This window comes from Spermophilus citellus, assembly GCF_964194105.1.
Source record: "Spermophilus citellus genome assembly, chromosome: 10".
NCBI lineage: Eukaryota > Metazoa > Chordata > Mammalia > Rodentia > Sciuridae > Spermophilus > Spermophilus citellus.
In genome coordinates, this window is record NC_138197.1 from 48,867,099 (window position 1) to 48,894,644 (window position 27,546).

The window sequence follows — 27,546 nt, forward strand, 5'->3', positions numbered from 1 at the left end:
AGCATATGTAGACCAGTCACTAGGTTGTTATTTGTAGCCTTAAAAGTAAAACAAAGGGGGTTGGGTGGAGCTTGTGGTACAGCACATGCCTGGCATGTGTGAGGCCCTGAGTTCAATCTCTAGTTCCAAAACAAAACAACAGTAAAATGGATAATAAACAGAATCCTAAAACAATCTACATTTTGAAAGGAAATCACTCTGAATGATTGATTGATTAGGCACTTAGCCTCTTTAGTTCTCTGTTCCTTATCTGTAGAATGACAACTTTGACCAGATGATATGGATATGTTCTCTATTTAATTAAGGGTCCATAATTTTAGAATAGCTGTAGTTAAGAAAATAGAGGAAAAAAACTTTTAAAAAAATTAAAAGTGTTATACATATAAATGGCATACGTGGAAAGGGCTTATGAGGGAATGCAAACATCTGGTCAAAAGATTCTAAAATTATCCATCGTTCTTGTAAACTGTTCATGCCTTTTAAGGATCCCCTTTCTTTGGAGCTGCCTATCATTTGCCTACCAATCGAAAGCATTCTTATAGAATGCACTGTAATACTGGTCACCAACCTCAAAAAGTCACTTTCTATATTTGTAGCTAATAGATATATAGCAAAGAGCCCCATGTCATTAATGATAACTTAAGTTATCTTTGGTCCACAGCTTTCCATGGTTTATTAATGGCATAACACATTAATTCTTCTTTCAGAAGTGACCTTTACAACACCATTAATCCTCACAGCTTTTATCCAACTACATTATTACTCATCATGGTTTCTGCTTTCAACATCTGCATTTGTTGAAAAGAGAAAGTAAATTGTAGTAGCCTCAAACCCTTGGAAAATTTGAGGGATGTGTATGTGGTGAAGGGGCTTTTCAAGAAGAAAATAAGAGATGTTTTAGAAGTGGAGAAAGTCATATGATAAATGTCATTAGATACATTTCTGCCTTCATAAAATACTTTGTCATACTTAATCCTTGAGAATGCTGAAGTAAAAAATCCACATACGATAAAAATGCATATACATTAGTTATTCTATTAGTTAAATATTTGAGTTCTAGTAACATTACAAAAATAGCTCATATATCAACACTGCGATATTTATGAGCCTTCATGTATATTATGCAAGTGAATCATTCTTGCCAAGTAAAATATTTTTTCTTTTACATACTCAGAACATAAAAGCAAATCTGATCTTTCTACCAACAGCTATAGGATGCTGAGAAGAGCAACTAAGAGACTATAAAGGTGAAAATTAATGTGTGCCTTCCAAACTGCTTTCAAACGTCTCAAAAATTCAGTTTTCACTGCTTCTCTTCTCACTGCTGCTCTAATGTATCAAACAAAATTCCTCTAAACAAATAATCTTGAATTCTAGTTTGTGGGGATTAAAACATTTGCAATATATCCTGCAGTCTTTTCTCTATCTAGCTAACAATTTCTCTGAACCTTGACCATTTTTTCTATTCATTTCTTTTACTTCCAGACCAAAAAAAAAAAAAAAAAAAAAAAAAGAAAGAAAGAAAGAAAGAAATATAGCTCGTCTTTCCAAGGCTAATTTTTCATTATCTCCTTGTGATATGTTCACTCTTGCATTCTTTCATAATTATCTATCTCTCCTGATTCTTCTTCTTTCTCCTTAGAAAGGAACATATTCCTATTCTAAAATCTTTTTCTGCTCAGCCTTAGTATGTACTGTCAACTGCACTTTCTCAAATTCTTCAAAGCTACACAATTAGAAGTTTGTTCAAACCACACTAGTAAAATTTCCTTGTCAGAGCCTACCAATCTGTGAACTTTAGAAAAATCCTAAGGCTTTTCTTCTTCATGATCTTTACTGTCCCTACAAAATGTGCCACACCATGAAATAACCCAATTTTGTTGAAACTTTTCATTTTCCTAGGCCAGCATAACGTTGCTCTATCTTCATTCATATTCTAAGACACTGATTAGTTTTCCATCTAAAAAATGTAGTGGTTTAAAAATATGATACTGTTTCCTTCAAAAGTAGGAGCCTAATTTCCTTTCCCTTAAGTTGGGCCGAACTTAGTAATTCTCTTATAATGAGAAGAATCAAGAAAACTTACTGTGTGCAACTTTGGAGATCAGGTCATAAAAGGTACTGCAATTTTTTCTTTGCGTATTCTCTCTTGGATCATTCACTTGAGAAGATCACCTATCATGCTATGAGCAGCTCTAGCTATAGATTTATATGGCAAAGAACTCTGTTCTCCAGACAACAGCCATGAAAATGAGGCATCTTGAACAAGGATATCCATCGCCACTAAAGTCCAAGGATGACTACAGCTCTGGCCAACATCTTGACTGTAATTATTTGACACAGTCTAAGCTTGAATTAACTGACCCTTAGAAACTGTGAGATTGTAAATCATGTTTGTTTTAAGGCTTTGTTTTAGGTTTTTTTAATGCAGCAATACATAACTAATACAGTAGGTAGCACCAATGATTCTCCATCGGCTTCTCTCTTACCAGACATACTGTTTTCCGGTGAACTTATTTTGTCTCCTGGCTTCAAGGAATGATTTCCATATATAAAATATTAGCACCCTATTTACATGTTAGTTTTATATTCACAGTTACCTCCTGAACATCAATACTTACATGGTTCTTTGATTCAAATTCCACATATATTAAATTATTATATGTCTTACCCCCAAATTTTATCCCTTTTTGGTCTTCTCTTTCATAGTTAATGGAGGCAACAACACTTATTATTACATGAAATCAAAATCCTTGAATCCTCTGTCTCCAACTGGAACCTCTTCAGATATATTTGATGGTTAATATTTTATGTCGCTACCATCTCTTCAATCTGTTTTCTCCTTTGCTTTATCATTGTCTATTTCTCTCTCAGGTAGCCTACTCTCATCTTACACTAAAACAATGGTTTCTTTGATTTCAGTATCTTTCTGTTGACAGTACTTTTCATAAAGTTCTGATCACATCACTACCTGTAGAAAAAGTCAAAATATCTTAGCCAAGTATCAATCAGAGCCTTTCAGTTTTCAACTTCATCATTTTCTACCACTTACTCATTCTATAATCAAATTGGTGCATTTCTCAGAAGTATGCTGTATTCTTTTCTTAGCACCCAGAAAGCTTAGGAATATAGCTCCTCCTCAAAGGTCAGATTTAATTATGATAGCTTCAATTTGGTCTTTTTTGATACTTCTCAATAAGAACCAACAGTCTCCTCTAATCATAGGATTGCCGCTCTAGAGTAGCACATACCATACCTGACTTGTACTATAGGAGAGGTGACTCCTCCCCACCTAAACCATAAGGCTGGCTACTTGAGGGCTAGTCTATGCCAGCCTCCTCATAATGAAACAAAGTACTAAACATATCAACAAATTTGTGCCAGATTGAGTATTTACATTCTAATTTATAATGCCAAAATAAAGATCTTTGTATTTTTAGTCAGCTTAAAGAAGCATTCCTTAATGTTTATTTACTCTACTAAAATTACACTTATAGAGAAGTGAAGGCATCACTTTTAATAATAGTTTGGTGTGCTTAAGCAGAATTTTTAAACAGAATGGAATGGAATTAACTTCACATCCTAGTGGTTGATTGCTGATTCAGGTAGAATGTATTTCATCATTATATATACTTTCTATATAGTACAAAAAAAATGAAAATAAATTTCAGTGAAAGAAAAAGCAAGTCACCCAACAACAAAATACTGGAACCACTGCTTACTCTGATTAGTCATTTAGGTCTCTTTTTAACAAACTTGTAGACATAAGTTACACACATAAATATAACCAGTACAATTTGATTGCAAGGGGACATTATAACTTGGACTTCAGTTAGAAATTACACTTGTGTGTTTAAAGAAGACCTGTGTAATCCTTTAAAATGAAAGTCTCCTACTGAGCTCAAGCCATGCACAGAGTATGAGTGATATGCCATTAAAGATGATTTCAATCAATTGGTACAAACAGAAAATCAGCAAGAACAAAAGAAACAGAACTTACCTATTGTGCTAACTCTGGCTGAAGGACTAGCTAATGCTGCTGGGACAGAGGCTTTGAGGGGGCCTGCCCCACTGTTTATTCTCAGAGCTGGCATATGGGGAGAGGTGGGTGATGTGGGTGATTTGCCATCAGAGGTCTTGGGTTTGGCTGATAGGTTCAGTGGCTGTGCCACTTCATCCTGCAATGATCATTAGAACATGAGCTATGGTAAGGAAAGGCTGATCAAAAATGTCTAGAAAAACACAGGTATACAGCCTGTCATTTCCCATCAAATTACTCTACCAATCAGTGATCTTAACATTCAAGCTGAACATTACAGTGTTTGGTTAGCTGTCAACACAATGTCACTTTCAACTACATATTACAAACCCCTGTTGTATAAGAGAAAGGACACATGACTATGCACTGAAGGCACATAATTGATGTAACCTGTAAGAAATATTCTTAAAAAGTTATTCTTTATACTATTCACATTTATTGAGAGACATTACAGTTCTTATAAAAATTCTGATGTAGGTAGGTGATCTTTTTGGTTCTGTTTTATAAAACCTCCAAATAACAGGGTTTGAATCTCAAGCATCTTTCTATCCTGGTGCTTGGGCAGAGTACCTGGAACATCTGTGATGGATGGATGACTTAAGTGATTGTGCAACTCTCATTAGAACTGCTCTCCAAATTAAATACAAAATAGAAGAAAATTTTCTACCTTTCTTAGAAAATAGTCACTTCCCCTATGTTTCTCAGAAACACTTCTGGATTTTATTTAAAAAGGAAAATAACATAATAAACATTATCCAAATATATACTACTTATTTACATGTGACACTGTTGTAAACATGTAACATACAGCATTTTTTTGAAACCCAGATTTGTTTTCTTGATGCCTTAGAGCATGCTACACGTGGCATGAAGAATAATATGATCTGTTCAGCACAGTTGGTGATTTCCAATTTTTCTATGCCTGAATAGTTAAAACTCTATTTAATGCCTTTCTATTTAGCCCTTATGTAATTTCATGTGTGAAATTTATGAATACAATATCACCAAAATTTCTATTGCAACATATGAGGATCAGATAATATTAGCATCATATCACTTTCGTATCATTATAGAAAGTTAATTTAGTCTTTCCTTTTCTGTGTTGTAAAATAGGAATAATGTGCCACTTACTTGTATATGATTGTTTACATTACATCCAAGTTTACATTGATATTACAGTAGGATAGAAATTTAGTTCCCACTTAGCTACTATTTCTTGAGTTAAGAACATAAAGTATTTACCAATCGCAGGATAAATTTTTGAAAGTAGCATAATTTTTATGGGTAATTAGGTGACATGGAGACATTTTTCATTAACATATACAGAAATCTTATGTACATATTTACCAAAAAATTGCAATAAATTATTTTACAAAAAATGGTAAAGCGGAGCTAGATATGGTGGCACATGCCTATAATCCCAGTGATATAGGAGGCTGAGGCTGGAGAATCACAACTTCAAGTCTAGCCTCAGTATATTAATGAGACCTTCAGCTAATTAGCAAGACCCTGTATCAAAAGAAAATAAATAAATACAAGGTCTGAGTACATAGTTCAGTGGTAAAGCTTCCCTGGGTTCAATTTAGTACCAAAAACAAAACAAAACAAAACAAAACAAGTCTGTGGTATAAAATGACATCCATTGCAAGTTTACATATTTAAGAAGTTTATTATTGGGCTTTTTTCTTTAATTCTATATTTAGGTACCCTTAGGAAATTCATAAACAGACTAGGAAAAACTGCACTTGAAACTCCTTTTTCTTTTGGTGCATTTTGTTTGTTTGTTTGTTTAAGAGAAAAGAATAGTTATTTGAAAATTCATGAGATAATTCATATCGGCAATTTACTATCATGTGAAATGCAAAATGAATTACTGATCATTATACCAAATTATATTGATTCGTAGGATCTTGGTGAGAAGTAAAATAAGGGGTGGGTCCCAATAACCTGTGCTTTCATTAGCATTTCCAGGTACTTCTGAAGCACACTAACATGTGAGAGCCACTGGCTTATGTACGGAGACGAAAAAGTTTTATTAGGCTTCAAAACCCTTTCAAAACCATCCTGAATATAAGAAAAATTACACTTAAAATATATAATAGTACCTCAATCTTTAAAATTGATTGGGACATCTATGCTAACAATAAAACCTAGAGACATTGATATGCATAATAAACCAAATGCTACTGAGATTCTGTGGATCAATCAGAATTAGAATCCAGATCTTTTCCCTGAATTAAGTTTAAACATCCTGACTGTCTCATAGGGACTTTATTGGCTAATTAGTATGCAACTGGAACTTTCCCCTACCACCAATGATACCTGTTTGCTACTCTCTGTGTGAACTAGAGGCTACTGGGACAGCCCTACAACATATTTTTGACAGGACTAACAACTTCTGGAAAAGTTTTGAGGAATGCTTCAAGAAATTAAAGGGAGCTCCTTCACTTGACCATGCAGTAAAATAAGAGAGGAAAGAATGCATTCCCAGTGTTGGAACTGGGGAGATTTATGAGCAGAGGGGAAATAGAGTGTGAGTGTGTACACAGGGGGGTGATGATGTTGATGAAGATGATGGAGACGTGGAGGCTGAGGGGTGAAATGCCACATGTCTTAGCTTTAAGCACTAAGAACTATTGTATGTGCATGCTGAAAGATGAGTATTCAAAGCATTTATTAAAGCAAGAGAACCACTGGAATGCTTAATATTCTTCACTCAAGGCAGCACAGATGTCTGAAAGCCAAAAAGTGCAGGGCCCCAAGGACATAATAGAGGTTGACAGTTCCAAAGTTGATATAAATGTCATTCAAAATTGCCCTTTTATTCTTTCCTATTGTGTGACAGGGATAATGGTATATTTTAATAAGAACCCATATGCTTGATCCTTCTACTGGTAACTGTATAAACAATTTGGACTCTTATATGATATTATTTCACAATTTGAGTGTTCAATAATTTACTGCAGAGATACTATACCAAAATGCCTGTTATTCATGAAAAATACAAAAATTTTAGTAGTTTTCTACTTGCTATTAGTTATTTTTCACTTGACCAGATGAAAATTTAAAAACCTTAACTATAAAATGGACATAGGCTATTTATTTATGGCATGCACTTTCATAGTTATGAATATGAGCAATGAACACTGGAGATACATATTTTTCTACTTTGTTCTTTTACTTCCAGAGCTTTACTTAGGAGGAATTGGAAAGCTTAGCATGATTAACCCCTACTCCTACAAATAAAACACAGATTTAAAAATACAAGTAAATAAGTACATAAGAAAGAATATTAGTAATTTTTAAGGTCAGGGAAGCATTGGAAAAGAGCATTTCTAACTGGTATATCATCAAGCACTGAAGAAAGCAATTTCCTTTTAATCATTAATCCAATTATTAAATGGAGTTGCCAAGTGAACCTTTTGAAGAGAGCATATTTCATTTATACATAAAGTGATGTTTATATTATTATAAACATGTGTTGAATAACTTCAAATAGTGTGTGAAATTTGTGTGTAAAGTAAAACATGTTTACTTTAGCTTACATGTTTAAGTTTAAATACTTTATATTTGTCTTAACCAGAAGGCTATTATTTATATTTACAGATTTTGTTATAAATATTCTAAATCATTTATTTAATCTTTAATACTGTGAATTAATTAATAAGCTCATGGAGGAAATTAAAGCTCAGAAAGTTGTAGTGAAATCCAGGTTTTTGGACTAAACATATAATATTCTCTTAATTCCATATGATAAATTGAATTCTAAATCTAAAAAGACACTGCTGGAACATAATTTCTGAAATTCCAGACCTAACCATATACTTCTGTCAGATAACAAACCACATCAAGGCTGATACACATGTGATAAAATGAACTAATACACATGTTTGCCATCTTACACCTTAGCATAACAGTAAAGGCACAAACTGTTGACTAACTTTTGGTGACTTTTTGTGTTTCTTTATTATCTATACTATACAGCATAACATATTTCCTTTGGTATTACTAAAAAATACAAATTTTAGAAGCCTATTTTCAAATATTACTTCTTCTAATAAACTACTGGCTAATCTTAATTGTCTTCAATGAAATGTAGAGCAAGTGAAAACCACATAAACAGAGAGTCAATGCCTGTTCCATTTTCTCATAGCTACATGACTTGTCTGAATGTGACATTTCACTCAACAGGAGCTTGTGGCCACAGTAGAAGAAATATTGTGGAGGCTCTAATTAATTTGTATCCCAGCCAATGACAATCTCCCACACAGAAGACTAAATCAAACACATAAAAAAAGAGTGTGACACAAATATGTAGCCTTCGATGTACTGAAGAAATTCTAATTGTCATCATGGACTCATAGATTATTCTACATAAACACTGTAAAAGAACTACATAAAAGTAAAACAGATTTTATTTAGATGACTTTCAAATAATAAGTTATTTTAGAAAAAAAACATGTTATATTAACATAATTGTCTAATATTCAAAATTTTATCTTAATGGCTTAGAAAAATCAAACATAATTCATTACAGAAAAGGCATTCTTCAGAATCCTGGAGGGCTATTTTTTTCTCTCTCTGTACTACTTAGTCTTTCATTTTTTTTGTTAGGGAGGTTTATCAGACAAATAGAAAATAGGGATACCAGTACCTTAGAGGCACTTACTAATTTCTTATTATTTTCATCCTTGTTCTTTAGAACACAGAAATACGCCCACACCTGGATTGTGGGACCACAGTGTGCAAATGTGATGTGGAAATAATTTTACCCTTAGGAATAAAAATTAGAACTTTATTTATATCTTTATTCTTTATCATCCAGCTGCTAGTTTGGTTTGTGCCATATCAGTTATCTCAAAAGTTTACTTCATTCAATATTTACCTATATTAATTATTGAAAATCAAACATTTACTTGGCAGTTAAATTTACATTTCTCCAATGGCAACAGGCAAGAATATATAAACTTACTTAATCAACTATCCATGTATTCATTCATTATTTACTGAATGGTATTTCAACTATTTATTAATGGCTATTATATGCTAGATGCTAGAAAAATGCAAATCAACTGACTAGACATGTGACTTTGAGGCACTGGCTTTATGTGGTGAGTCATAAAGAAGCAAAGATGTGCATTTACTTTTTATTCAACCCTAAGTATACAGGTCTTCCTGATACAGTTCCTAAGCTGAACTCCTCCTCAAAGACTGTCTATGCATTCAACATATTGTTCCATTTATAAAAATACTAGAGTTTGCTAATAGCCATACAATGATTAGAACACACACACACACACACACACACACACACACACACACATATTTCAGGAACATCTCATGGTTTGAAAACTACAATTTTCCCATATTTATCATAAATACTCATGTGAAGTAAGTAGCCATCATAACATATGGAGAAGAGTAAAGACATTCAGGAAACATGTTGCACAATTAATCATGCTGCGGCTATTATCCTCTCTGATGAAATAATCTTATTATATTAAGTAGGGAAGTTACATGACAGCCTGAATTGTGTAATGTGCGCTGCTGCTGCACCTCTCTTCCCTACCTGTGCTCACATTCACCCTTTGTTCTACCCAGATTGTTCACTGTGGGAGCCCCTTTCACCCCTCCCAACCAAACAAGTCATTGCTCTTCTATAGTTCAGTAGAGGTGTTATCAGAAGAGATGACACAAAACAGAAATAGCATGAGGACCTGCAAAAAGATTGGAATGGACCTGCTCCCCTTTCCTTCATGAGGGAGACGGAAGAGAAATGGTGTGCATGTATCTGTGAGAATATATCAGAGTAATATAAAGAAAGCTTGTATCATTATATAATCTTATATTATGTTAAACAATCTTAAAATCATTTCTGTAGTTCCTGACAAATTAGGAATCCTAATAATTTGTGTCTGATCCAACTGCATACTTGATAAGTAGGTTCCTAAAAATCACGTCCATCACATAGGCTTAACACCTTCTTCATGATCAGATGCTTACTTTCAGATTTATAAATTGCTAAATGCCTTTTTATCCAGGTGCAAAGAGCTCCAGTAATTCTTTGACAGGTATGTTTTTGCTGTGATGCTACCATTAGAACTGATCTTCATTTAAATGCAAGCCTTAAGTTAGTTAGCTGAGGCTACTATTGTTCCAGTTTCTCATTGGGCTTCCTTATTTTGTCATTTTACTTTTGCTTTATGTATACTTGTTAGTAGTGTTGATTGTGGGACATTAGCTTCAATCTGCTAATTACACATTTCTTTTACATTTGAATCATTGGCACATAATTAATTTGAAGGTATTCAAATAGTATCCATCATTTATTTTGCTGTTTAAAATACCCTCTGTTCTTCTGTTACTATGTTAATATTTTCCTTATTTTCTGATTTTGTTAATTTAATGCCTCAATAGTATAAATTACACATACACATACATATATAGAATATATGTTAAATAAACTTATACAATATATATTATGTATAATATATAATATATAGTCTACACACACACATTCATACATATATATCCATCCCAACAGAGGAAAGAATAAAAAATGTGGCTCTAGAGTACCGTATTTCAATTCATTTTTTAATAAAAAAAAAAACAAAGCTGTAAAATACTTTCATCCAAATTAATGCCATCTTCCCACAGAGTCCTTCTGTGATACCCACTCAAGTTAGCCCCCATAGTTCTTGCCTTGTGGTATTTTAAGCCCCTGTGTCAAACTCTCCCACAATGAATAGATTTGATCTATACAACCAACAGGATATTGCAGAAATGGCAGAGTTTGACTTCTGAAGCTAGGTCATAAAAGATGTCTACCTTCCTGTTTGATGAAACACTTGATCAACCTCAATACTATATTGGCCGAATAATTCTTTATTTTGAGTTGCTTTCCTCTACTTCAAAATGCTTATCAGCTACCCTGGACTCTACCCCCAAGAATTATACACTTGTAGCACCCTTACCCAAGTCATTACAGCAAGACATTGCCTATGTTTCCTGGGGGACAAATCACTCCTCCTTGAAAACTAAAGTTCTGGGGAAAGCCAGCTGCCTGGCTGTGAGCATGCCCAAGCAGTGTGATCTGTTATAACCCCTCAGTTTTATTTATAATCCTCTGTAGAGCCAGGTGCATTCCATTTTACATTTTCCTTCCTTCTCTTTGAATGTTTTCCTCCCTTCCTTTTAACATTTCCAATTTAGGTTTTAGACTTTAATTTTAGATTATTCTCTGTCTAATCCATACTCTTTATTTCTAAAATGTTCCAAAAATATACTATATAAATAGTTTTCATATATTTACTTAGAAGGATGTCATATGAGTAGTTCTTTAGCCACAGTATCAGATGAAAAGCCACTCAGAAATTCTGCAGAGTAAATTTTTCTATCTTTGAAAAGATGAAAAATGAGAGGAATATGAGTCAAAAATAAGACTGAATGAGAACAGTTATGACATGAGCCAGTAAAAAATGTCTGGTGTTTCAGACTCAACTTCATTCTCTGGTCCTGAGAGAACTTTAAAATCTGATAATGATGGTAGTTTTGTCCTAATGGTATACGTTACATCTGGGTGTTTACTATTAACTTTTTAAATGATTAACAGTTCTTCAGCCAAGAAGCCTAGAGCAGTAAGAACTAATGTTCTTACCACACTAATTCTTCTCATAACCTCTAGATATAAATCTCCAAAAGCTTTTAAAGAACACTTTAAAGAAGTTAGATTTGGTGACTCTATGTATAAGAAAATGTAATGTGATTTTATTTAGACCACCCAATCAGTCCTCAAACTTATAATTACAAATAATTTGTCACTATTGCTTTACTGCTAGTTACTTTTGAAAATATGTGCAAAAAAAGGAGACAGGACTAGAAAATTATCAATGATGGAATGGATTCACACAAACAAAAGGAGATCATAGAGCAATACAGCTTTGCAAAATAAACCCTTAAGAAAGAAAAGCTACACTGAGCAAACTCTACTGCCATCTCTGTGTTGGGGATGGCATCCCTACCTGTACCTGAATGTATGAAATGAGTGCACCAGCATCTCCACTGAAACTACAAAGGAGTTAACATCAGGGAGACAGAAGAACAATGCAAACATCATCAAAACAAATTAATGGCATGCTGGATTTATATCAAAAAAGATGTGGGCTGAGGTTGTGGCTCAGTGGCCAGAGCGCTTACCTAACATGCCTGAGGCACTGGGTTCCATCCTCAGCACCACACAATAAACAAACAAACAAACAAATAAAGATATTGTGTCCATCTAGAACTGAAAAAAATGGTAAAAATACCACATGGAATTCTGCATAGCCTATCAGTCAGGAAAAAAATACCAATGGAAATGTTAATGGAACATTCATGATCATGAAACAAAATACAATTAAATGTTTGAGAGAGTCTCAGAAGGCTCAAATTACTCCTCTTTTAAAAATATTTATGGTTCTCTTAGGGCTTACATTTTTCTAGATCTCTGACAGTTAATGATAGTCATTAATGTTTTGGTATATATTTGGGAGAAATGAATGAGTGCCAAGTTGTCTAAGGATAGACCCTTAGAGAAGGATGGACATGTAGGTGTGCATAAAAGATCTGAAGGTGAATGAGACACAAAGCAAGAAGTTAGGGAAGTCTAAGGTAGCACTCCTTGCTATTGACTGTAACAATCATATCTCTGTATTCCTTTTCTTTTGTTTGTTGTTTCCATAAAAGTTGTATTCTGGAATTGTGGATAACAAAATTATTAGATTTTGAATAGTTTAAGAAAACTATTTGTTTAAAGGAATCTTCATTAATGATCTGAGGACTCTTACCATTTATGGTACAACTTTCTTGAGGCTATGTGTCAGCATATTAACTTATCGTTCACATATGCTTTGAATTAAAAAAATAACCAAATATTTACTACTAAACATTAATTAGATAAATAATTGAGGTTAATGAATCAATTCCTATAAAGTCTAAGTTTTTCTATTTTTTTTTCATTAAAATGTTTAAGAATTTTTTATATCTATACTTAATGCATGTAATGCATACTAAGCAAATGCCATTTTGATTTGTGAATAATGGAATAGGAGTATACGCACTAATAAAATGTACCCCTGTAACATTTCAGTTTCCTCAAATGAATTCTTTCACTGCTTAAATTTTATAGTTCTTCCCAGTCTTCAAACCTTGCTCCCTTTTCTCCTTGCTTTCCCTTTGGAGCTGAAGGTTCGACGTCTCTGGAACTCATTGTTTTCTAGTCAGAGATGTCACCCAAAGAAACCATTGTCAGCAACTCCTTACTGACAGGCTTTCTATTAATTTAACTCGAAACTTTGCTAGGTCATACATGCAAACCCCTTTCACCCCAGTTATTGCAGAAAGAGAAAAAGAGTCAGCCCCCCAAAAAAGTAAAAATAAATGTGAAACTCCCTTCTCCTACCTCCCCTGATTTAACACACACTTATTTGTCATTCTTCAGTTTAAAAGCTGTATTAATGATTCTTCTTTCCAAACACAGAATTGGAAGGGTTATACCATCTGCCCTGGAAAAACTTTTTTTGTGTGGTAAATTAATTCTTTAATGTTTCATGAGCATCTTTTAGCATTACTCTCAGTGGAATCATAGATCGAAAGAGAGATGAAATGTATATTCCAGCAGGTGAAGCAATATAAACATGATAAATGACAGGACATTTTAAGGCAATATAAATTGCTATGAAATTTCAATAAAGAAACACTAAGTAATCTAAAAGAATGTTTTGAAAGAAGTGCTTTTGAAAACAAAACTTTTGGTCTTTCATTATTTTTGAGTTATTTAGAATGAATTCTTCATCACTACTGTGCTTGATTTACTAGTCCATGACCTGGATTTGGATTTTGGATTTTAGAATGTTTGATAAAGACATAATTTCCTTATTCTGTGGCTCCTTAGCCCACTCTTTTGGAAGACTCTGAAAATATAATTATATAGTAAGGCATGAGTTGTTGGAACATTGAGTGCTACAACATTTGCTCTTTGGGGACTTAAAAACAGCATACTACAGTGATGCAGCCACATCAGTGTTTATAGCACAATTTACAATAGGTACATTGTGAAACCAACCTAGATGCCTTTCAGTTGGTATATATATACAATGGAATATTACTCAGCATTAAAAGAGAATAAAATCATGGCATTTATAGGTAAATGGATGGAGTTGGAAAATATCATGCTAAGTAAAGTAAGTTAATCCCAAAAAACCAAAGGGCTGAATGTTTTCTCTGATAAGAAGATGTTCATCTATAATGGGGGTTGAGGGGAGTATGGGAGGAATGGAGGAACTTTAGATAGGAGAAAGGGGAAGGAAGGGAAGGGAGGAGGGATGGAGATAGAAAAAACGGTAGAATGAGGTGGACATCATTACCCTAGGTACATGTATAAAGACACAAATGTGTGACTCTGCTGTCATGTATAACAAGCTAGAACAAATAAATAAATTTTTAAAAATTGCTCTTTGGGATTTACGATTAGATGGTTTTTTTAGAAATTATTTTTATTCAAAAGGGACTAGAAGTGCAGATCACTAATAAAACATGTATTTAATATGTGTGAGGCCCTAAATACAATCCCCAATACCAAAAAATGACTTAAAAGATTAATTTCCAGGGGGGTATAGCTCAGTTGGTAGAGTGCTTGTCTTGCAAGCCCAATGCCCTGAGTTCAAACCCCAGCACCAAAAAAAAAAAAAAAAGAAAAGATTAATTTCCATTCCCAAACATATTCATCAAAAGCAATTATTTTCCAATTATGATTGATTTTTTCCCTTGTCTTATTATTAACCTATTAGAATGCAAATAAAATATAAAATCATGTGGTATGTCTCATTGAATGCAGGAATTATGCTATTTTTACCAACAAACTTTTGCCTTTTCCAAATTACAAAAAATTTTGTAATACAATTTTGTCATGAGGAGAGTTGGTTTCCAAAGAAGAAATAAATGTGTATAACCCAATGCAGTTTGTTACATGAATATTTGTGGGAGTAACAAATATTATAAAAACATAACTATGTTTAATGAGTTCTAGAAACAGCTATAAATTTTTTAATATTGTTTAGTTATATAGCTGTTCACTTGCAGTGATTTCTTAATACTTTTTACTTTATTCCCTAACATTTAAAACTTAATCTACAAGTTACAAAACACCTTTGCATATTAGGTCTTATCTTACTCTGATAGCAAGAGTATGTGCTATAATCAGTCCATTTCCCAGATAAAGAAACTAAGGTTAGAGACATTTAAAGATTTGTCAATAGTCATATCTTTAGTAAGCCAAGTTGCCAAAAGGGGAATAGGATTTTTAGGCCATAAATTCTTCAAAAATCAGAATAACAACCGAAATCATGTAATTTCTTCATAATGCTAAAGAATTTTTATACCCTATATGATAGGGACCACACATTCAATTTGGTTAATACTGGTCTGGATCATGGTAACATTTTATGATAACAGATTATGAAATATTTTACAAAGTAGTTTTAATTAAATTCCAAATGTATTCATATAACTAAGGTTTGTATAAAAAGTAAATATTTACTTGAAATTCAAGTAAACACCATAAATATCCTTAACACTATTATTTCAATGGACCTGTTTCATTTCAATTTAAAACACATGGCAATTTACATACAATTAAATCCTTTCTAGACATTTAGAGAGGAACCAATCCTATAAGAAATGAAGGACAGGATGGAGGAGACCTTTAGCCCACCTACTGGCTTGACCAAAGGTTATGAATCCATCCCAGTTTACTTCAAATGAGTATGTCAAAGGTAACCCACAGGCCATTTCATGGTGATTTATAGCTGAAGCCTGCAAATCTCCTTTATTTAATGATAACCTCAACAGAGTCATTAAGGCATTCTTTGTCTTCATGGCAGTGACCAGGAGGGAAGGATGTCTTTAAAGAATTCTAAGAGGTGATCACTATTTATACAGAATGTCAATTAAAGCCATATCCTGGAGACAAAATAGTTTTTTCTCAATATATTGAGGATGTTTAGCAGATTACTTATTCTGCCTATCAATGTTATAATATTAAATCCAAGATACAGGCCAAAGAAAATTCAAATAAAAATGAAAAGGCTTAATACTTAGGATCAGGTAAGAGTTTGATTTTAATTATAATGATCTTGAATTTGTATTAAAGCTCTCACAGCATAATGATTCCTAAGTGTCTGTATTGAGTTAAGCATGTCATGAAGCATGAGGAATTGTAAGATTGATTTATCAGATATTCATTTAAGAAATAGTCAATTAAAATAATTAATGTGTAGTGAAACTCAGCTGTAATGCCTCATGTTTAATTTTTCCCAGCCCATAACATTACCAGAATAATTACAATTCACAGTTTGGGTAGTATAAAAGATTTTAATAAAACAACCACAATGACATTGAAACAGAAGAGTTTTGATCACACTATTTAGAATGAAGTAAGGAAAAAGAAAGTGTATTTGCTTTAGATTTTTATCTTATCTTGAATGCTGTTTTGGAAAAATAGAATGAATCTGTAATTTTGACTTTTCTAGCTTTGGATGGAATATATATATATATTATATATATATAAAATATGCACATATATAATATGAACAAATAAGTCTGTATATGGAGGAGGTATCTCTCTACCAATTTTGAGCTAGATTGTTTGGCATAAAAGAGAAGCAGAGAAGGGCAATCTTACAAAGATGATCAAAGGGGGGGCAACCCAAAATTCTCTTTTCTAAAAGTTTATTTGGACTATCAATTAAACAATATAACAAAACTAGAAAATACTGGTACAAGCCTTTGTCTTTCATTTCAACATTCACTTAATTCTGTAGCAAATGTAAGAGAAGCCAGTTACTCAAATATGGATTCACAGTAAACAAACTCATAAGGCTAATGTAAAAGATAAAATGCCAATTAATTAATTAAAACTGTTGCTGAGTATTTTAAGGGCATGCTTTTCCTAATTTCAAGATACCTGAAAAAGCCAATTCACAATCAGAGAGTCAAACAGTGAGTACTTCATTCAGATCAATAAGGTCTGGTAAGTAATGCTTGCTTCACTACAAATAATATTTCCCCAACGATCAGAATATTTCCTAAATACATTGTATCTGACAAACTCTAACAGGGTAAACAAGTTTTAGGTTCTATGATCTTTTGATGGAAAAAGGCCTCTCTACATAGTAGAACTTATCCTAGGTACAAGCATGTTTTGCTCATGCTGAATAGAGATTATCCTCCAATAATGTGAGCCACTGACCTTTGATTGCTCATTTTTCTAAAAGAAACATAGCAATGATTACAGGCGAAGTACTATGCCTGGTGCCCAGGATGAATAAGATATGATCCTTCCCTGCCCTCAAGGGATATCCAATCACTAAAAGGAAGACAAGTGAACCAAAGCGTTATAAGGTGTTTACTCATATGCTTCTAAAGCATGTGCTTGTGCAGTGGGGTCACATGTCATGGAACAACCAGTTCTTTATAGAAGTGATTGTTCAGAGAGATAATATTCAGCACGTGCCAGACAAGGAGGGGAATGGAATTAAGATTGCAACAGCACTCTAGAGAAGTAGAGTGGCACTAACAGGAGCAAAAAGAAGAGATCTATTTGGAAAATAAATTTCTGGGACATGGGAGAAAGGCAGAAGTATAAAACTAGGTTAGTGAGATAGGTGAAACTAGATCACAGAAGGTCAAGGTAAGAAATTAGACCCCAACTTTAAGACATTTCATCTTTGCATTTTCATTCCACTTGAGTTCACTCACAAAGTTCTAGAAATGCATCACATTCCACCATACTTCTTTCTTCAAAATTAAGTCCAAATCCATGTACCCCAATCCTTTATACCTTTGTGACTCAGCCCAGGCTGTCCTTCAAGAGTATTCAAAATCTCATGTCTTTGGAAAGCCATGTCTTTATCCTCCTGTTTTCCTATTTCTTCTCAGGGTAGGTAATAACTGGCTTTTTTCCATATTATTATTGAGTGGCACTTTGCCCCCAGCATTTTGTGTGTTATCTGCCTCCCCCCTTGCGTTGTACAGTGTTATAACCCTTTTTTTATTTTACCATAGTTCCCAGCACATATGTCACAGATGCTTAAAAAGGTTTACTAAAAAAAATTTAATAAATGTTTTGACATCTTCTGTGTCTCTAGAAACTTCATCCATGGACGAGGTTCCTTACATGACTTTTTTAAAATTATATAAATCAGTGAAGAAACATATCATTTTTTTTAAGCAGAATATATCTTATTCAGAACAAGTTATATATTATTAACTGTGTGTTTTAAGAGGGTCTTATACCTTAAATGGTCTTAAGAACATTTTGAAAGGATATTTTAAAAACATGCTTTAATATTTCATTTTGTCTAATTAAATTCAAAATGCTTCATTTTACATGCCCAAAATTCTAGAAAGAAATATGGCTACAAAAATATCCCAAAAGTTTATCTTACAATAGATGAAAAATATGTTACTGATTTTTTAAAAATAAAATTCCTATATAGACATATTATCTTAAGTCATCTTCTATTAATACATGTAATTTCGCAAACACATATATGATAAAAACTAAATCAAAAGTAGTGATAACTAAGGGTTCACTTCATATTATTGAGTTGTTATGACACAGATATTTAATCTCATACACAATTTATTGAAAGCATATTAAGGGTCAGCTACTTAAAATTCATTTGACAAAGGAATTTTTTAAATATGATCCATCTTACAGAACTGATCTGTCCTTCGCTTATTTTTTCCAAGTCCACAACTATAATTCCAGATGTAATAGGTCAGAATTCTAGCTCAGTGTAACTCCATGAATGCTAATGCAAAAAGACAAGAAAAACCAAACCAAACCAAAATTACCCAGACCTTTTCTTAAAATTGTATCAGAACCATCATTATATTTTAGATAAATGACAGCACTATTTGCATGAAAATTGGCACTAAAAATTCCATCATTTGACCCAAAATTCTTGTCTTGCCCTATACTCATGTAGGGTTGGCCTGAATATTGAGCTCCCACTGACTTAAAATGTAACTTTGATCCTCAAAAGAATTGCATAGAGAAGTATAGAACACAAATCTGTACCTATTTAAGGACATTCCTGTTGCTGTCATAATGCTTTTTTAAACATACTTCACAACAGTATTTTTTCTGATGTTATTTTAAGTGCTACTGGAAATACCACAAGACAAGAATTTTTTCAGCATTTCATCCTTTCTATTTTTGGTCTCAATTTCTTTTTCTCCCATTTATGAAATATCTACACTGCCAAAAGTCATCAAAATTGCACAACAAACATAACAGCTCAAATTATATAATAAACTAGAAGAAACAAGATTCCTTGGCTCTTGAAAGGTCCAGTTCAAAAGAAAGTCTCTTACAGACCCAAAGCTGGTAATGGTTTTGCAAAACATTGCAACAGAGCTTTAATAACACACAATTTATGGTTTTGGAAAAAACATATATAACATAATTAGTCTTTTCTGGTATTCACAAATAATTGGGGGAGAAATAAGTTTTTCAATGTTTTTGAGTATACATATTTTCCTACATATTAATTTGGCAATATGAAACCTGAAAATAAAATTTTGGTCTTTATTTTCTTTAGAGACATCACCTTTATTCCTTTGAAAAATCAAAATAATAAACAGTATTTCTTAAACTTGGGTTCTCAAAAGAGTCACCCAATGAATGAGCTGGTCTGTTGCTAGAAGTAACAACTGCCAAAAGCTGTGCAATAATATAATTTTAAGTCCTGTAACTCACAAGGGGGGAGTATGCAATCCTAAGAAGCATCCAATTATATTATCTATAAGAAGGTTCAGGACTGGGAAAGGGGCACATTGTTCCCATGGCAACCTTAGGTACAGGATTCAGGTTTGGGGAAATTTCTACCTTCCTCTTGATATTTTATTTAGACGTATTCCTTAATGAGCAAAATTCTTATTTTAATATACAAAAATTTTAAAAATATTCTAAATTAAAAAGAAAGGTTTCAATATTATTCTCTATTTCCAAAAAATAAAGGAGTCACTCTATATTTTAAATGTATTGTGTTTGTATATTCTCAAATCATATGATATATGAGATAAAGGATATGTGCTTGAAAATTCCTCTGATCATATTAAGCAGACCCTAAATTTACAGTCCATGCAAATTGCAACATTAACTGAGCATCTGCTGAAGACATTTCCTCCCCCCACACACATTTAATACTAATCAAGTCATACAATTTCTGGTCTTTGTTTTAAAAATCATAATTAAGAATGTCTGTGTTCTTCACTTGATTATTAGCATAATTGGAAACTATATTATTGATAATGGAGAACTTCATTATCTTAGAACTTTTTGGACAGTCTCTGGATTAAAATAGTCTTTATGGTTCCATAAATGAACTGTCCACATTGCTATGTCATGTCCACATTGCTATGTGCATCAGTAAATGTACAAAAGGTATAGCTAAAAATATATCTCACTTTATGGAAAATAATACAATAGGCTTATTCAGAGATCTTTGTATATAAATCAATATCAGTAATATAAATTTAATATTAAGTGCATCATGAAAGTATATGCTTAAATAAGTCATGTAATGAAAAAAAGATTAAACAAGAAAATAATCTCTTTTATCTATTGACATTTTACAGAAACATTACAGAAGTTTTTTTGTGTGTATGTACTTGTGTTTAAATGAGTGACATTGAATGCTTATATAAGAGGAGTTGTGACTTTTAAAAAGCCTATAACTGGAGAGAAGAAAGAAGGAAGGGAGGCAGAGGAAAAAGGAGGAATGATAGAAGAAACAGAAAAAGATGGGCAGAGGAAGATAATGAAATAAAACTGTTCCCTGTAAATATCCAACTCAGGAGAGTTTGCAAAAATATCCCAGGGACAAAAACAATGCTATTCATAATTGAAAAACTACCCTGCTTCAGTTATTTTAGGATTGGAATGCATTTTCCAGTGATATTTGTTTTTAAAGGTACCTGGAAGTATGTTGAAATTGGAAGATCTTTTGAAAGCATACTGGGTTATTATAAGTTATGGGTAAAAATTGAAAATTTAAAAAGTATCAAAATCAAAGAGCAAGTTAATCAGAAAATAGGGTTATTTGTTTGCTTGTTTGTTTTGTTTGTTTTGGTACAGCTTGTTAGCCTGCTCAAAACACATTAAGGAATAAAGGAGTCCCAAAATTCTTAATAAGCACTAGAATATAACAACTATAATTTTTAAGGTGAACGTTTTAACATCAATACTCATGGGTCACTAATGCTGAAAAATAACTCCAAGAAACAGGCCTTACAATTTGTTTCATATGGATGGTTACAAGTACTACCAATTGTACTTTAAAAAAATTATTAATAAAAAAGTCCTTGATAAGTAGGGAGATCTGAAAAATAAAAAGAGTCAGGAAATATGCCAGGATAAATCCATCCTGATGGCCTTTACTTGCTGCCCTTCTTAAGCTGTGTGTGACTGTCTCTTTCAGTCTGTGTACCGTATCATATCCCTCACTAAGTACTCTATGCTGTATGATCACTCTATGGTGTCCACTTCCACCTCAGGTCCTAGGACTCTAACACTGATGTGGTCAATTCATAGGTATTTTCAAATTAGACTGCCTTCTCTGTCCAACAGCAATGTCAAGGATGTCATTAGGACACATATTCCAGAATGTTCCAAAGGAAGTACTGTATTCTAAACAAATCCTTTACATGAGAAAATCTTGTACAATTTGGTCCTTCTCATTTCCTAACCTCATTCCTTATCACACTCCCTCCCTCACGTCCACTACATTTCAGATATCCAGCCTTTCCTCTGAACTTTGAATTCAAAGTCTCATTCCCAGATTGGGGTCTTTGCAGTTGCTGATCCACCAGTTTGGAACATTCTTTTCTTAGACCTCTGCAGGTCTGCCTTTTCTGGACTGAACCAGAGAAAGGGCTTCCCTGAATACTATTTCTCAAGAAGGCCTAGTACTTTGTCCTTGGCACTCTGTACCTTTTACCAAGTTTTATTTTTTTCACTTACCAAATATAAAGCTATTGATTTGTTTAATTGCTTAGAGTTTGTCTCTTCCCATTAAACTGAAAAGTCTTAAGAGACTGAACAACTTTGTTCACAGCAGTAGTTCTACTGCCTTTAGCTAAACTTGGTACATGGTGGGCATAAATTAATCCATGTTGAATCAGTGAATGGCAGGTGTAAGCACAGGGTGCTACAGAACACTGAAGAGAGGCAGTCCTTTGAGAAGAAGAGAGTAAGGAACAGAGGTAATAATTACACACCAACTCCATGCGATTTTATCTGGGCTCCCGATTAAGCTAGACCTGAAGTTAGAACATTTTTTTTTTTCATCTTAATATAAGTAAATACACTTTCTTTTTGCTTAACCCAGTTTGGGGTAAGTTTTCTGTCACTGGGAACTAAACAAGAACTAACAAATAGAATTGTTAATTCTTGTTCAATGGAACAAGATAAAATTCTGGAAAGTTGGTTACAGCTTTACTTAAACAAAAACATTGTGACAATGTTATTCTGAATAAAATAATGCTCTCTCAGAAAGTGGTGGGATCCCTGTCATTGTAGGAATCTAGACAGAGGCAAAGTCACCTGTGACTGAGTTACTGTTTGTTGAACTGAATAACTTCTGGGCTTTCTTCTGATTTAATCTTCCATGATTCTATAAATAAAATATATTACACACTTTTAAATAATCATAAACTTTTGAAGACTGAGTTTGGACCTGTCTTGTTTAAATTGTTCTCTCTCTGTTTTTTAACTCTCACATCTACCTCTGTTGAATTTCTGTATTGATTTCTTTCTGCTCTGTTTGGTAACATTTAAAAATATTAATAGAAATCTTTCATCTCTCTAGAGAAAATTTCAGAGAAAATCTAACATGCAAGCATACATATACATTCTTTCCCATCACACAAAACAATTTTAAAGGAAATTTTACATGTTAGAATAGCTCTGGGAAAAATACCACCTATTTTTTTTTTTTTTAATTTACTGTAAGCAACATATATTTCATTGACAAGGAAAATCAACTCTGAGTTTTGAGCAGTCCTCTTTGTCTCATGTTGACTCTCCATTGAAATGGTGAGGCCTAAGATGATGAAAAGGGTCAGTTAGCAACAGCTCAAATAATTGGTCAACAATTTAGGATAATGAGTGGAGGATTTCAACTCTTTTGAAGTATGATTTAGGAAGCGGAAATTGTAATTCCCCCAAAGCTAGCTAACCATAGGTGAGTGCACTTCCTGTGTTCTCTGTCTCTGATATGTTCATGACTCAGCATTTTTCGCTGACTAGTTCACTGAGATTGTAGGACATACTCCTATCTGTGACATCCTTTTATACTTTAGATTAAAATGTTTTAAACATACAGCTTTTTAGACAGGGGATCTCCTTGGGGTTAACTCTATTTTTAAAGGGCAAATTTCACTTACAAAATATCATTCTGTGGGTCTTCCTATGCAGGCATATGTTCAACATCCCCTTCTTTCCCCACAGTTTATTAAAAAGCTTTAACATGGCTCATCATGCTGTGTTTGAGACAGCTTCCTGTCAAAACAAAATCAGTATACCAGAAACTAGGCCAGTGGGATTCAGAGGACATTACCTGAATCCCTCTGTATATTTTGCCTTTTCATTTAGTGCTTGGATTATATGAGTCTGTTTCTTTGTTTTATCATTATTTTTATGATACAAATGAGACCAACAACCCCCTTCCACATCATAAAAACATATTGGCAAATGACCTTTTAGACATATGATAACACTGATCTCAGAAAAGCCTGTGTTAAGTACCTACCTGTCTGAGATTGCCATTAGCTGCATATAGATGAAAAGGGAAGGGGGAACCTCATCATGGGGGTTCTGTTGCGAACGCTTCATTAATATATTTCACTTTAGAAACATGGGACTACAAAAAGAAAACTATTTTATTTAAAATGAGAGGGCAACTATGTTACATCCACTGTAAATATGTCCCACCCAGGAAGTGATGATGATGATGATAACGGCCATATTTACGGTTTAACTCCATGGGGTGTTTCCTTCTCAAACAAATGTACCTCTTAAGTATGGCACATCCATATAGCACATTTCAAAGGCTCACAAAATAGTTATTTTACAGATATGGATATACAGAGAAGGGGATGTTCAACAGCTATTCAATAAAGCACAAAGCAGCTATGCACAGCAAAGTAATAGGGACATTCTAGCATTTAATTGATTTTCCAGACAGTGTTTAAAGCATAAGAATAGGAAATGGCCAATTCCAATGCAGTCATAATCGGCTGAAGCTAATCTCATTCTGTTCTGAAGTTGTAGGAGAAATGGAATCTGCAAAAAATATCAGGCCCAACAGTTTTAGAATGGATCAGTGATTTTATTTGATCCTGACATACAGAGGTTAATGATAGTTTTACTCTTTTGTTAATATACTATTTCAGCACTAAAGGATTACTTTGGGGCACTGTGTTCAGAGACCAATCCTAGCCTGCACAGTGAGTAATGATTAGTTGAGATCTTGACCTGAAAAACTCTAAGAATAAGTCAAACAGTGGTAGTCTAAGGACTTCTACACATTGGAAATAATACTTCTAGAAACTACTACTACTCAAAATTATTTATGGGCAGATGAAATATGAAAAATATAAAATGAGGTTAAAGTTATATTGAGCATTGCATTTTGAACTTTTCACCATGGAAATATTCCTGTGGTGCCCTTAGCACTTGCTAGTTCATTTCAAACTTAGGAAATTTCCTTGATGTCTTGTCTTTAAAGAGTGCTTTTGTTATAATACTAAATATAATTTGCCTTTATACTTTGCGTTGGTGGTGGTAGAATTGGTTGTTGTTATATCGTATAAATGCTTTTGTATTTTGCCTTTCGTCCCACTTGGCATTATAAAACATTGTCTCAAGTTACTAAAAATGTCTTCATTTCCCAAATCTGTTAGAACAGATTTGAATTTTGATTATCCTCTGATTTCCCACACTCCCAGCATATCATTAAATAATCTTGTATGTATACCAGTTTGTAACTCACAGTATTAAACTACAGAAATCTACCTTGAAGATCAGAGTATATGGATATGTTTGATATCCATATCATGATAGCATGAAACTATCTGATTGGTCCATTACAGCATAAAATAGGTGCCTGATAGGAGTCATTGGCACAATTGATATCACTAAGACAAACACTGGCCACCAAGTCGGAAAAGATCTTCATTACTGTGCCTGTGAAAGTGGATCAGATAACAAAAATTTCCAGCTCTTCCTCTTAAATCTGAAGCAATATTTATAAGGATATTGCAGCAGAAACAATCTGATTGTGTCTGGTCAGCTTGTTGGGGCCATTTCTGGCTTGTCAGAGAAACATTTCTTTTCCTTGTCATAACTCCCAGGTGCTACTGCTGAGCAAATGGGAACATCACTGCCAGAAGTATTTGAAAAGAACAAAAAAATTGATTTGGACAATCTGTGTGTTCGTGCCATTGATAGAGACACAACTGTGACTAGGGGTATGACTAGGGTCACAGCAAGGTTAAAAGAAAAGCACCCAGGAATTCTCTCATGTCATCAGCTTTTCGCACTAGCTGTTCTTAGTTGCTGCAGGCAATATATGGGTTTCTACCGAATACCAAGAGGTATTCAGTAGATTTACAAGTTGCCCTTCAAATTTTCCCAAGGGGTGGTTATACTCTTACAATAGTAAATCACTTAAAAATTGAAGTTCAGGTGTTTAGCACAGCTATGGACAAAGGAAGATTTGATAACATAAAAATTATAAAGCTATTCAAAACTAACAATTATGGGAGTCTTGTATGAAATAGCATACATTTCTTCTGATTTACTTTAAACATGATATTGGCTCTATTTGTTTAGAATAATTTATTAGAAAACAAATGTATGAAAAGATCACTTACTATCACAAATCAAAGGCTTTCTAGGATCTTACAACATGGCAAAAAAATTGCAAAATATCTTTATATAGACAATATGTGGTACAAATATGAAAGTTGCTATATACAAAATATATTGGTCCATCCAGAATTTAAACTGACAACAAATTTAAATACTTGTTAGGGCATTTGAGCAACTCAAAACAACATTATTATATATAGGATTCAAGCTCCAAATATTACTCAATTATACATTAAATTATTTTTCCTTATTTTCAGAGCAGGATTGTTTGTAAACTTTTCTACACAGTATTTCTTATGCCCAAAAGTTCATGATGTTATACTTTCATTCAATGTTATTTACCAATACTTAGCCATCAACTTGGCTGTGAAGACTCACAAGCTAGGAGAATCTCCATCAAGAGCTAAATATATTTACTTTAGTTATTCAATAAAAAAATGTAATTGTGGAGTGGGATCCAGAGGAGAAAATTTAAATGACTGATAAGGAGACAAGTGTCCATGTATTTAGAAAGATTATAACTGCTGAGAAATTTTAAAAACATGCTGATGGTCTTAATTCTCTATCATACTATCAAAGCAAATTAGATGATAAAAATGTACATGTGGCACATGGCTAATGAAATCAAGGCATTAAGAAATTAACCAATGATAATATATCAGGCATTAATGCAAATAGTTCACAGACAGTAAGTTTAAGGACATGTAAGTCAGTAAGCAAGGCTGCCCTGTTCTCAAATGCAAATTTTTGAATAGACCAGATTTCTTTTCCTTTTTTCCACATTTACAAAATACAATTCCTGTGTGTAGTATTTAGAAGTTCACTGTGAGTCCTCTTAAAGGTTTCTTTACCATTTAATATTATAAATAATTATGTTCCTAGTCGGCAGTTCAAAGCTCAGTACAGCACTGTACAACACCACAGGCAGGTCAGGTGACCTTTCTCCAATTCTGCACTCTCTGGTGCTGAGGACAGACAAAGTGATATGTCTGTCATACGCCATTACCATTAGAACAGAATCTTGTTCTTTTATTACAACTGAACTCCGCCAGATTTCTCAGCAGGAATGCTAAGTGAAATCAATGTCTTGGATTTCCAGGCTGAGCTTGGAGGTCACAGCCACTCTATCATTTCTCAGCATTATCCTTTCTCTCGCGCGCACACACTCCCTGAGCCTCCAACTGGCACACAGCAGATTGAAAACAGCATGCATCAGAGGACTCATGCTGTACAATTTTACAGTCTTTTGGAGCCCCCTCCTTTTGATTCCCCCCTTCCATTTTTTGCAAATTGCAAATAAGTTTTGTTTGTGTCCTTCTCTGGAGTTGTGACTCAAAGGCAAAGGCACACCCAGGAAGACGGGCAGCCAGTAAAACTCAGAACACAGTATGAATTTTGACAGCTATCAATAAGATCATTATCCTTACATCATTGCCTGGCTACGACTTATGATTCCATTGCCCTAAACAGCAAATCTTTTATTCTAAACCATCAATTTGGTTTATGCCAGGTAGGTATGTAGACAACA

At 33.5% G+C, this 27,546-nt stretch overlaps 1 protein-coding gene across 1 annotated transcript in view; it reads right to left on the reverse strand.

Moving 5' to 3' along the window:
* Window positions 1–27,546, reverse strand: part of SOX5 (SRY-box transcription factor 5) — a 393,350-nt gene that overhangs the window by 42,211 nt on the left and 323,593 nt on the right. The window contains exon 10 of the mRNA XM_081311948.1: window positions 4,001–4,178. Within this exon, the coding sequence (XP_081168074.1) occupies window positions 4,001–4,178 (178 nt within the window). The remainder of the gene's footprint in view (window positions 1–4,000; window positions 4,179–27,546) is intronic.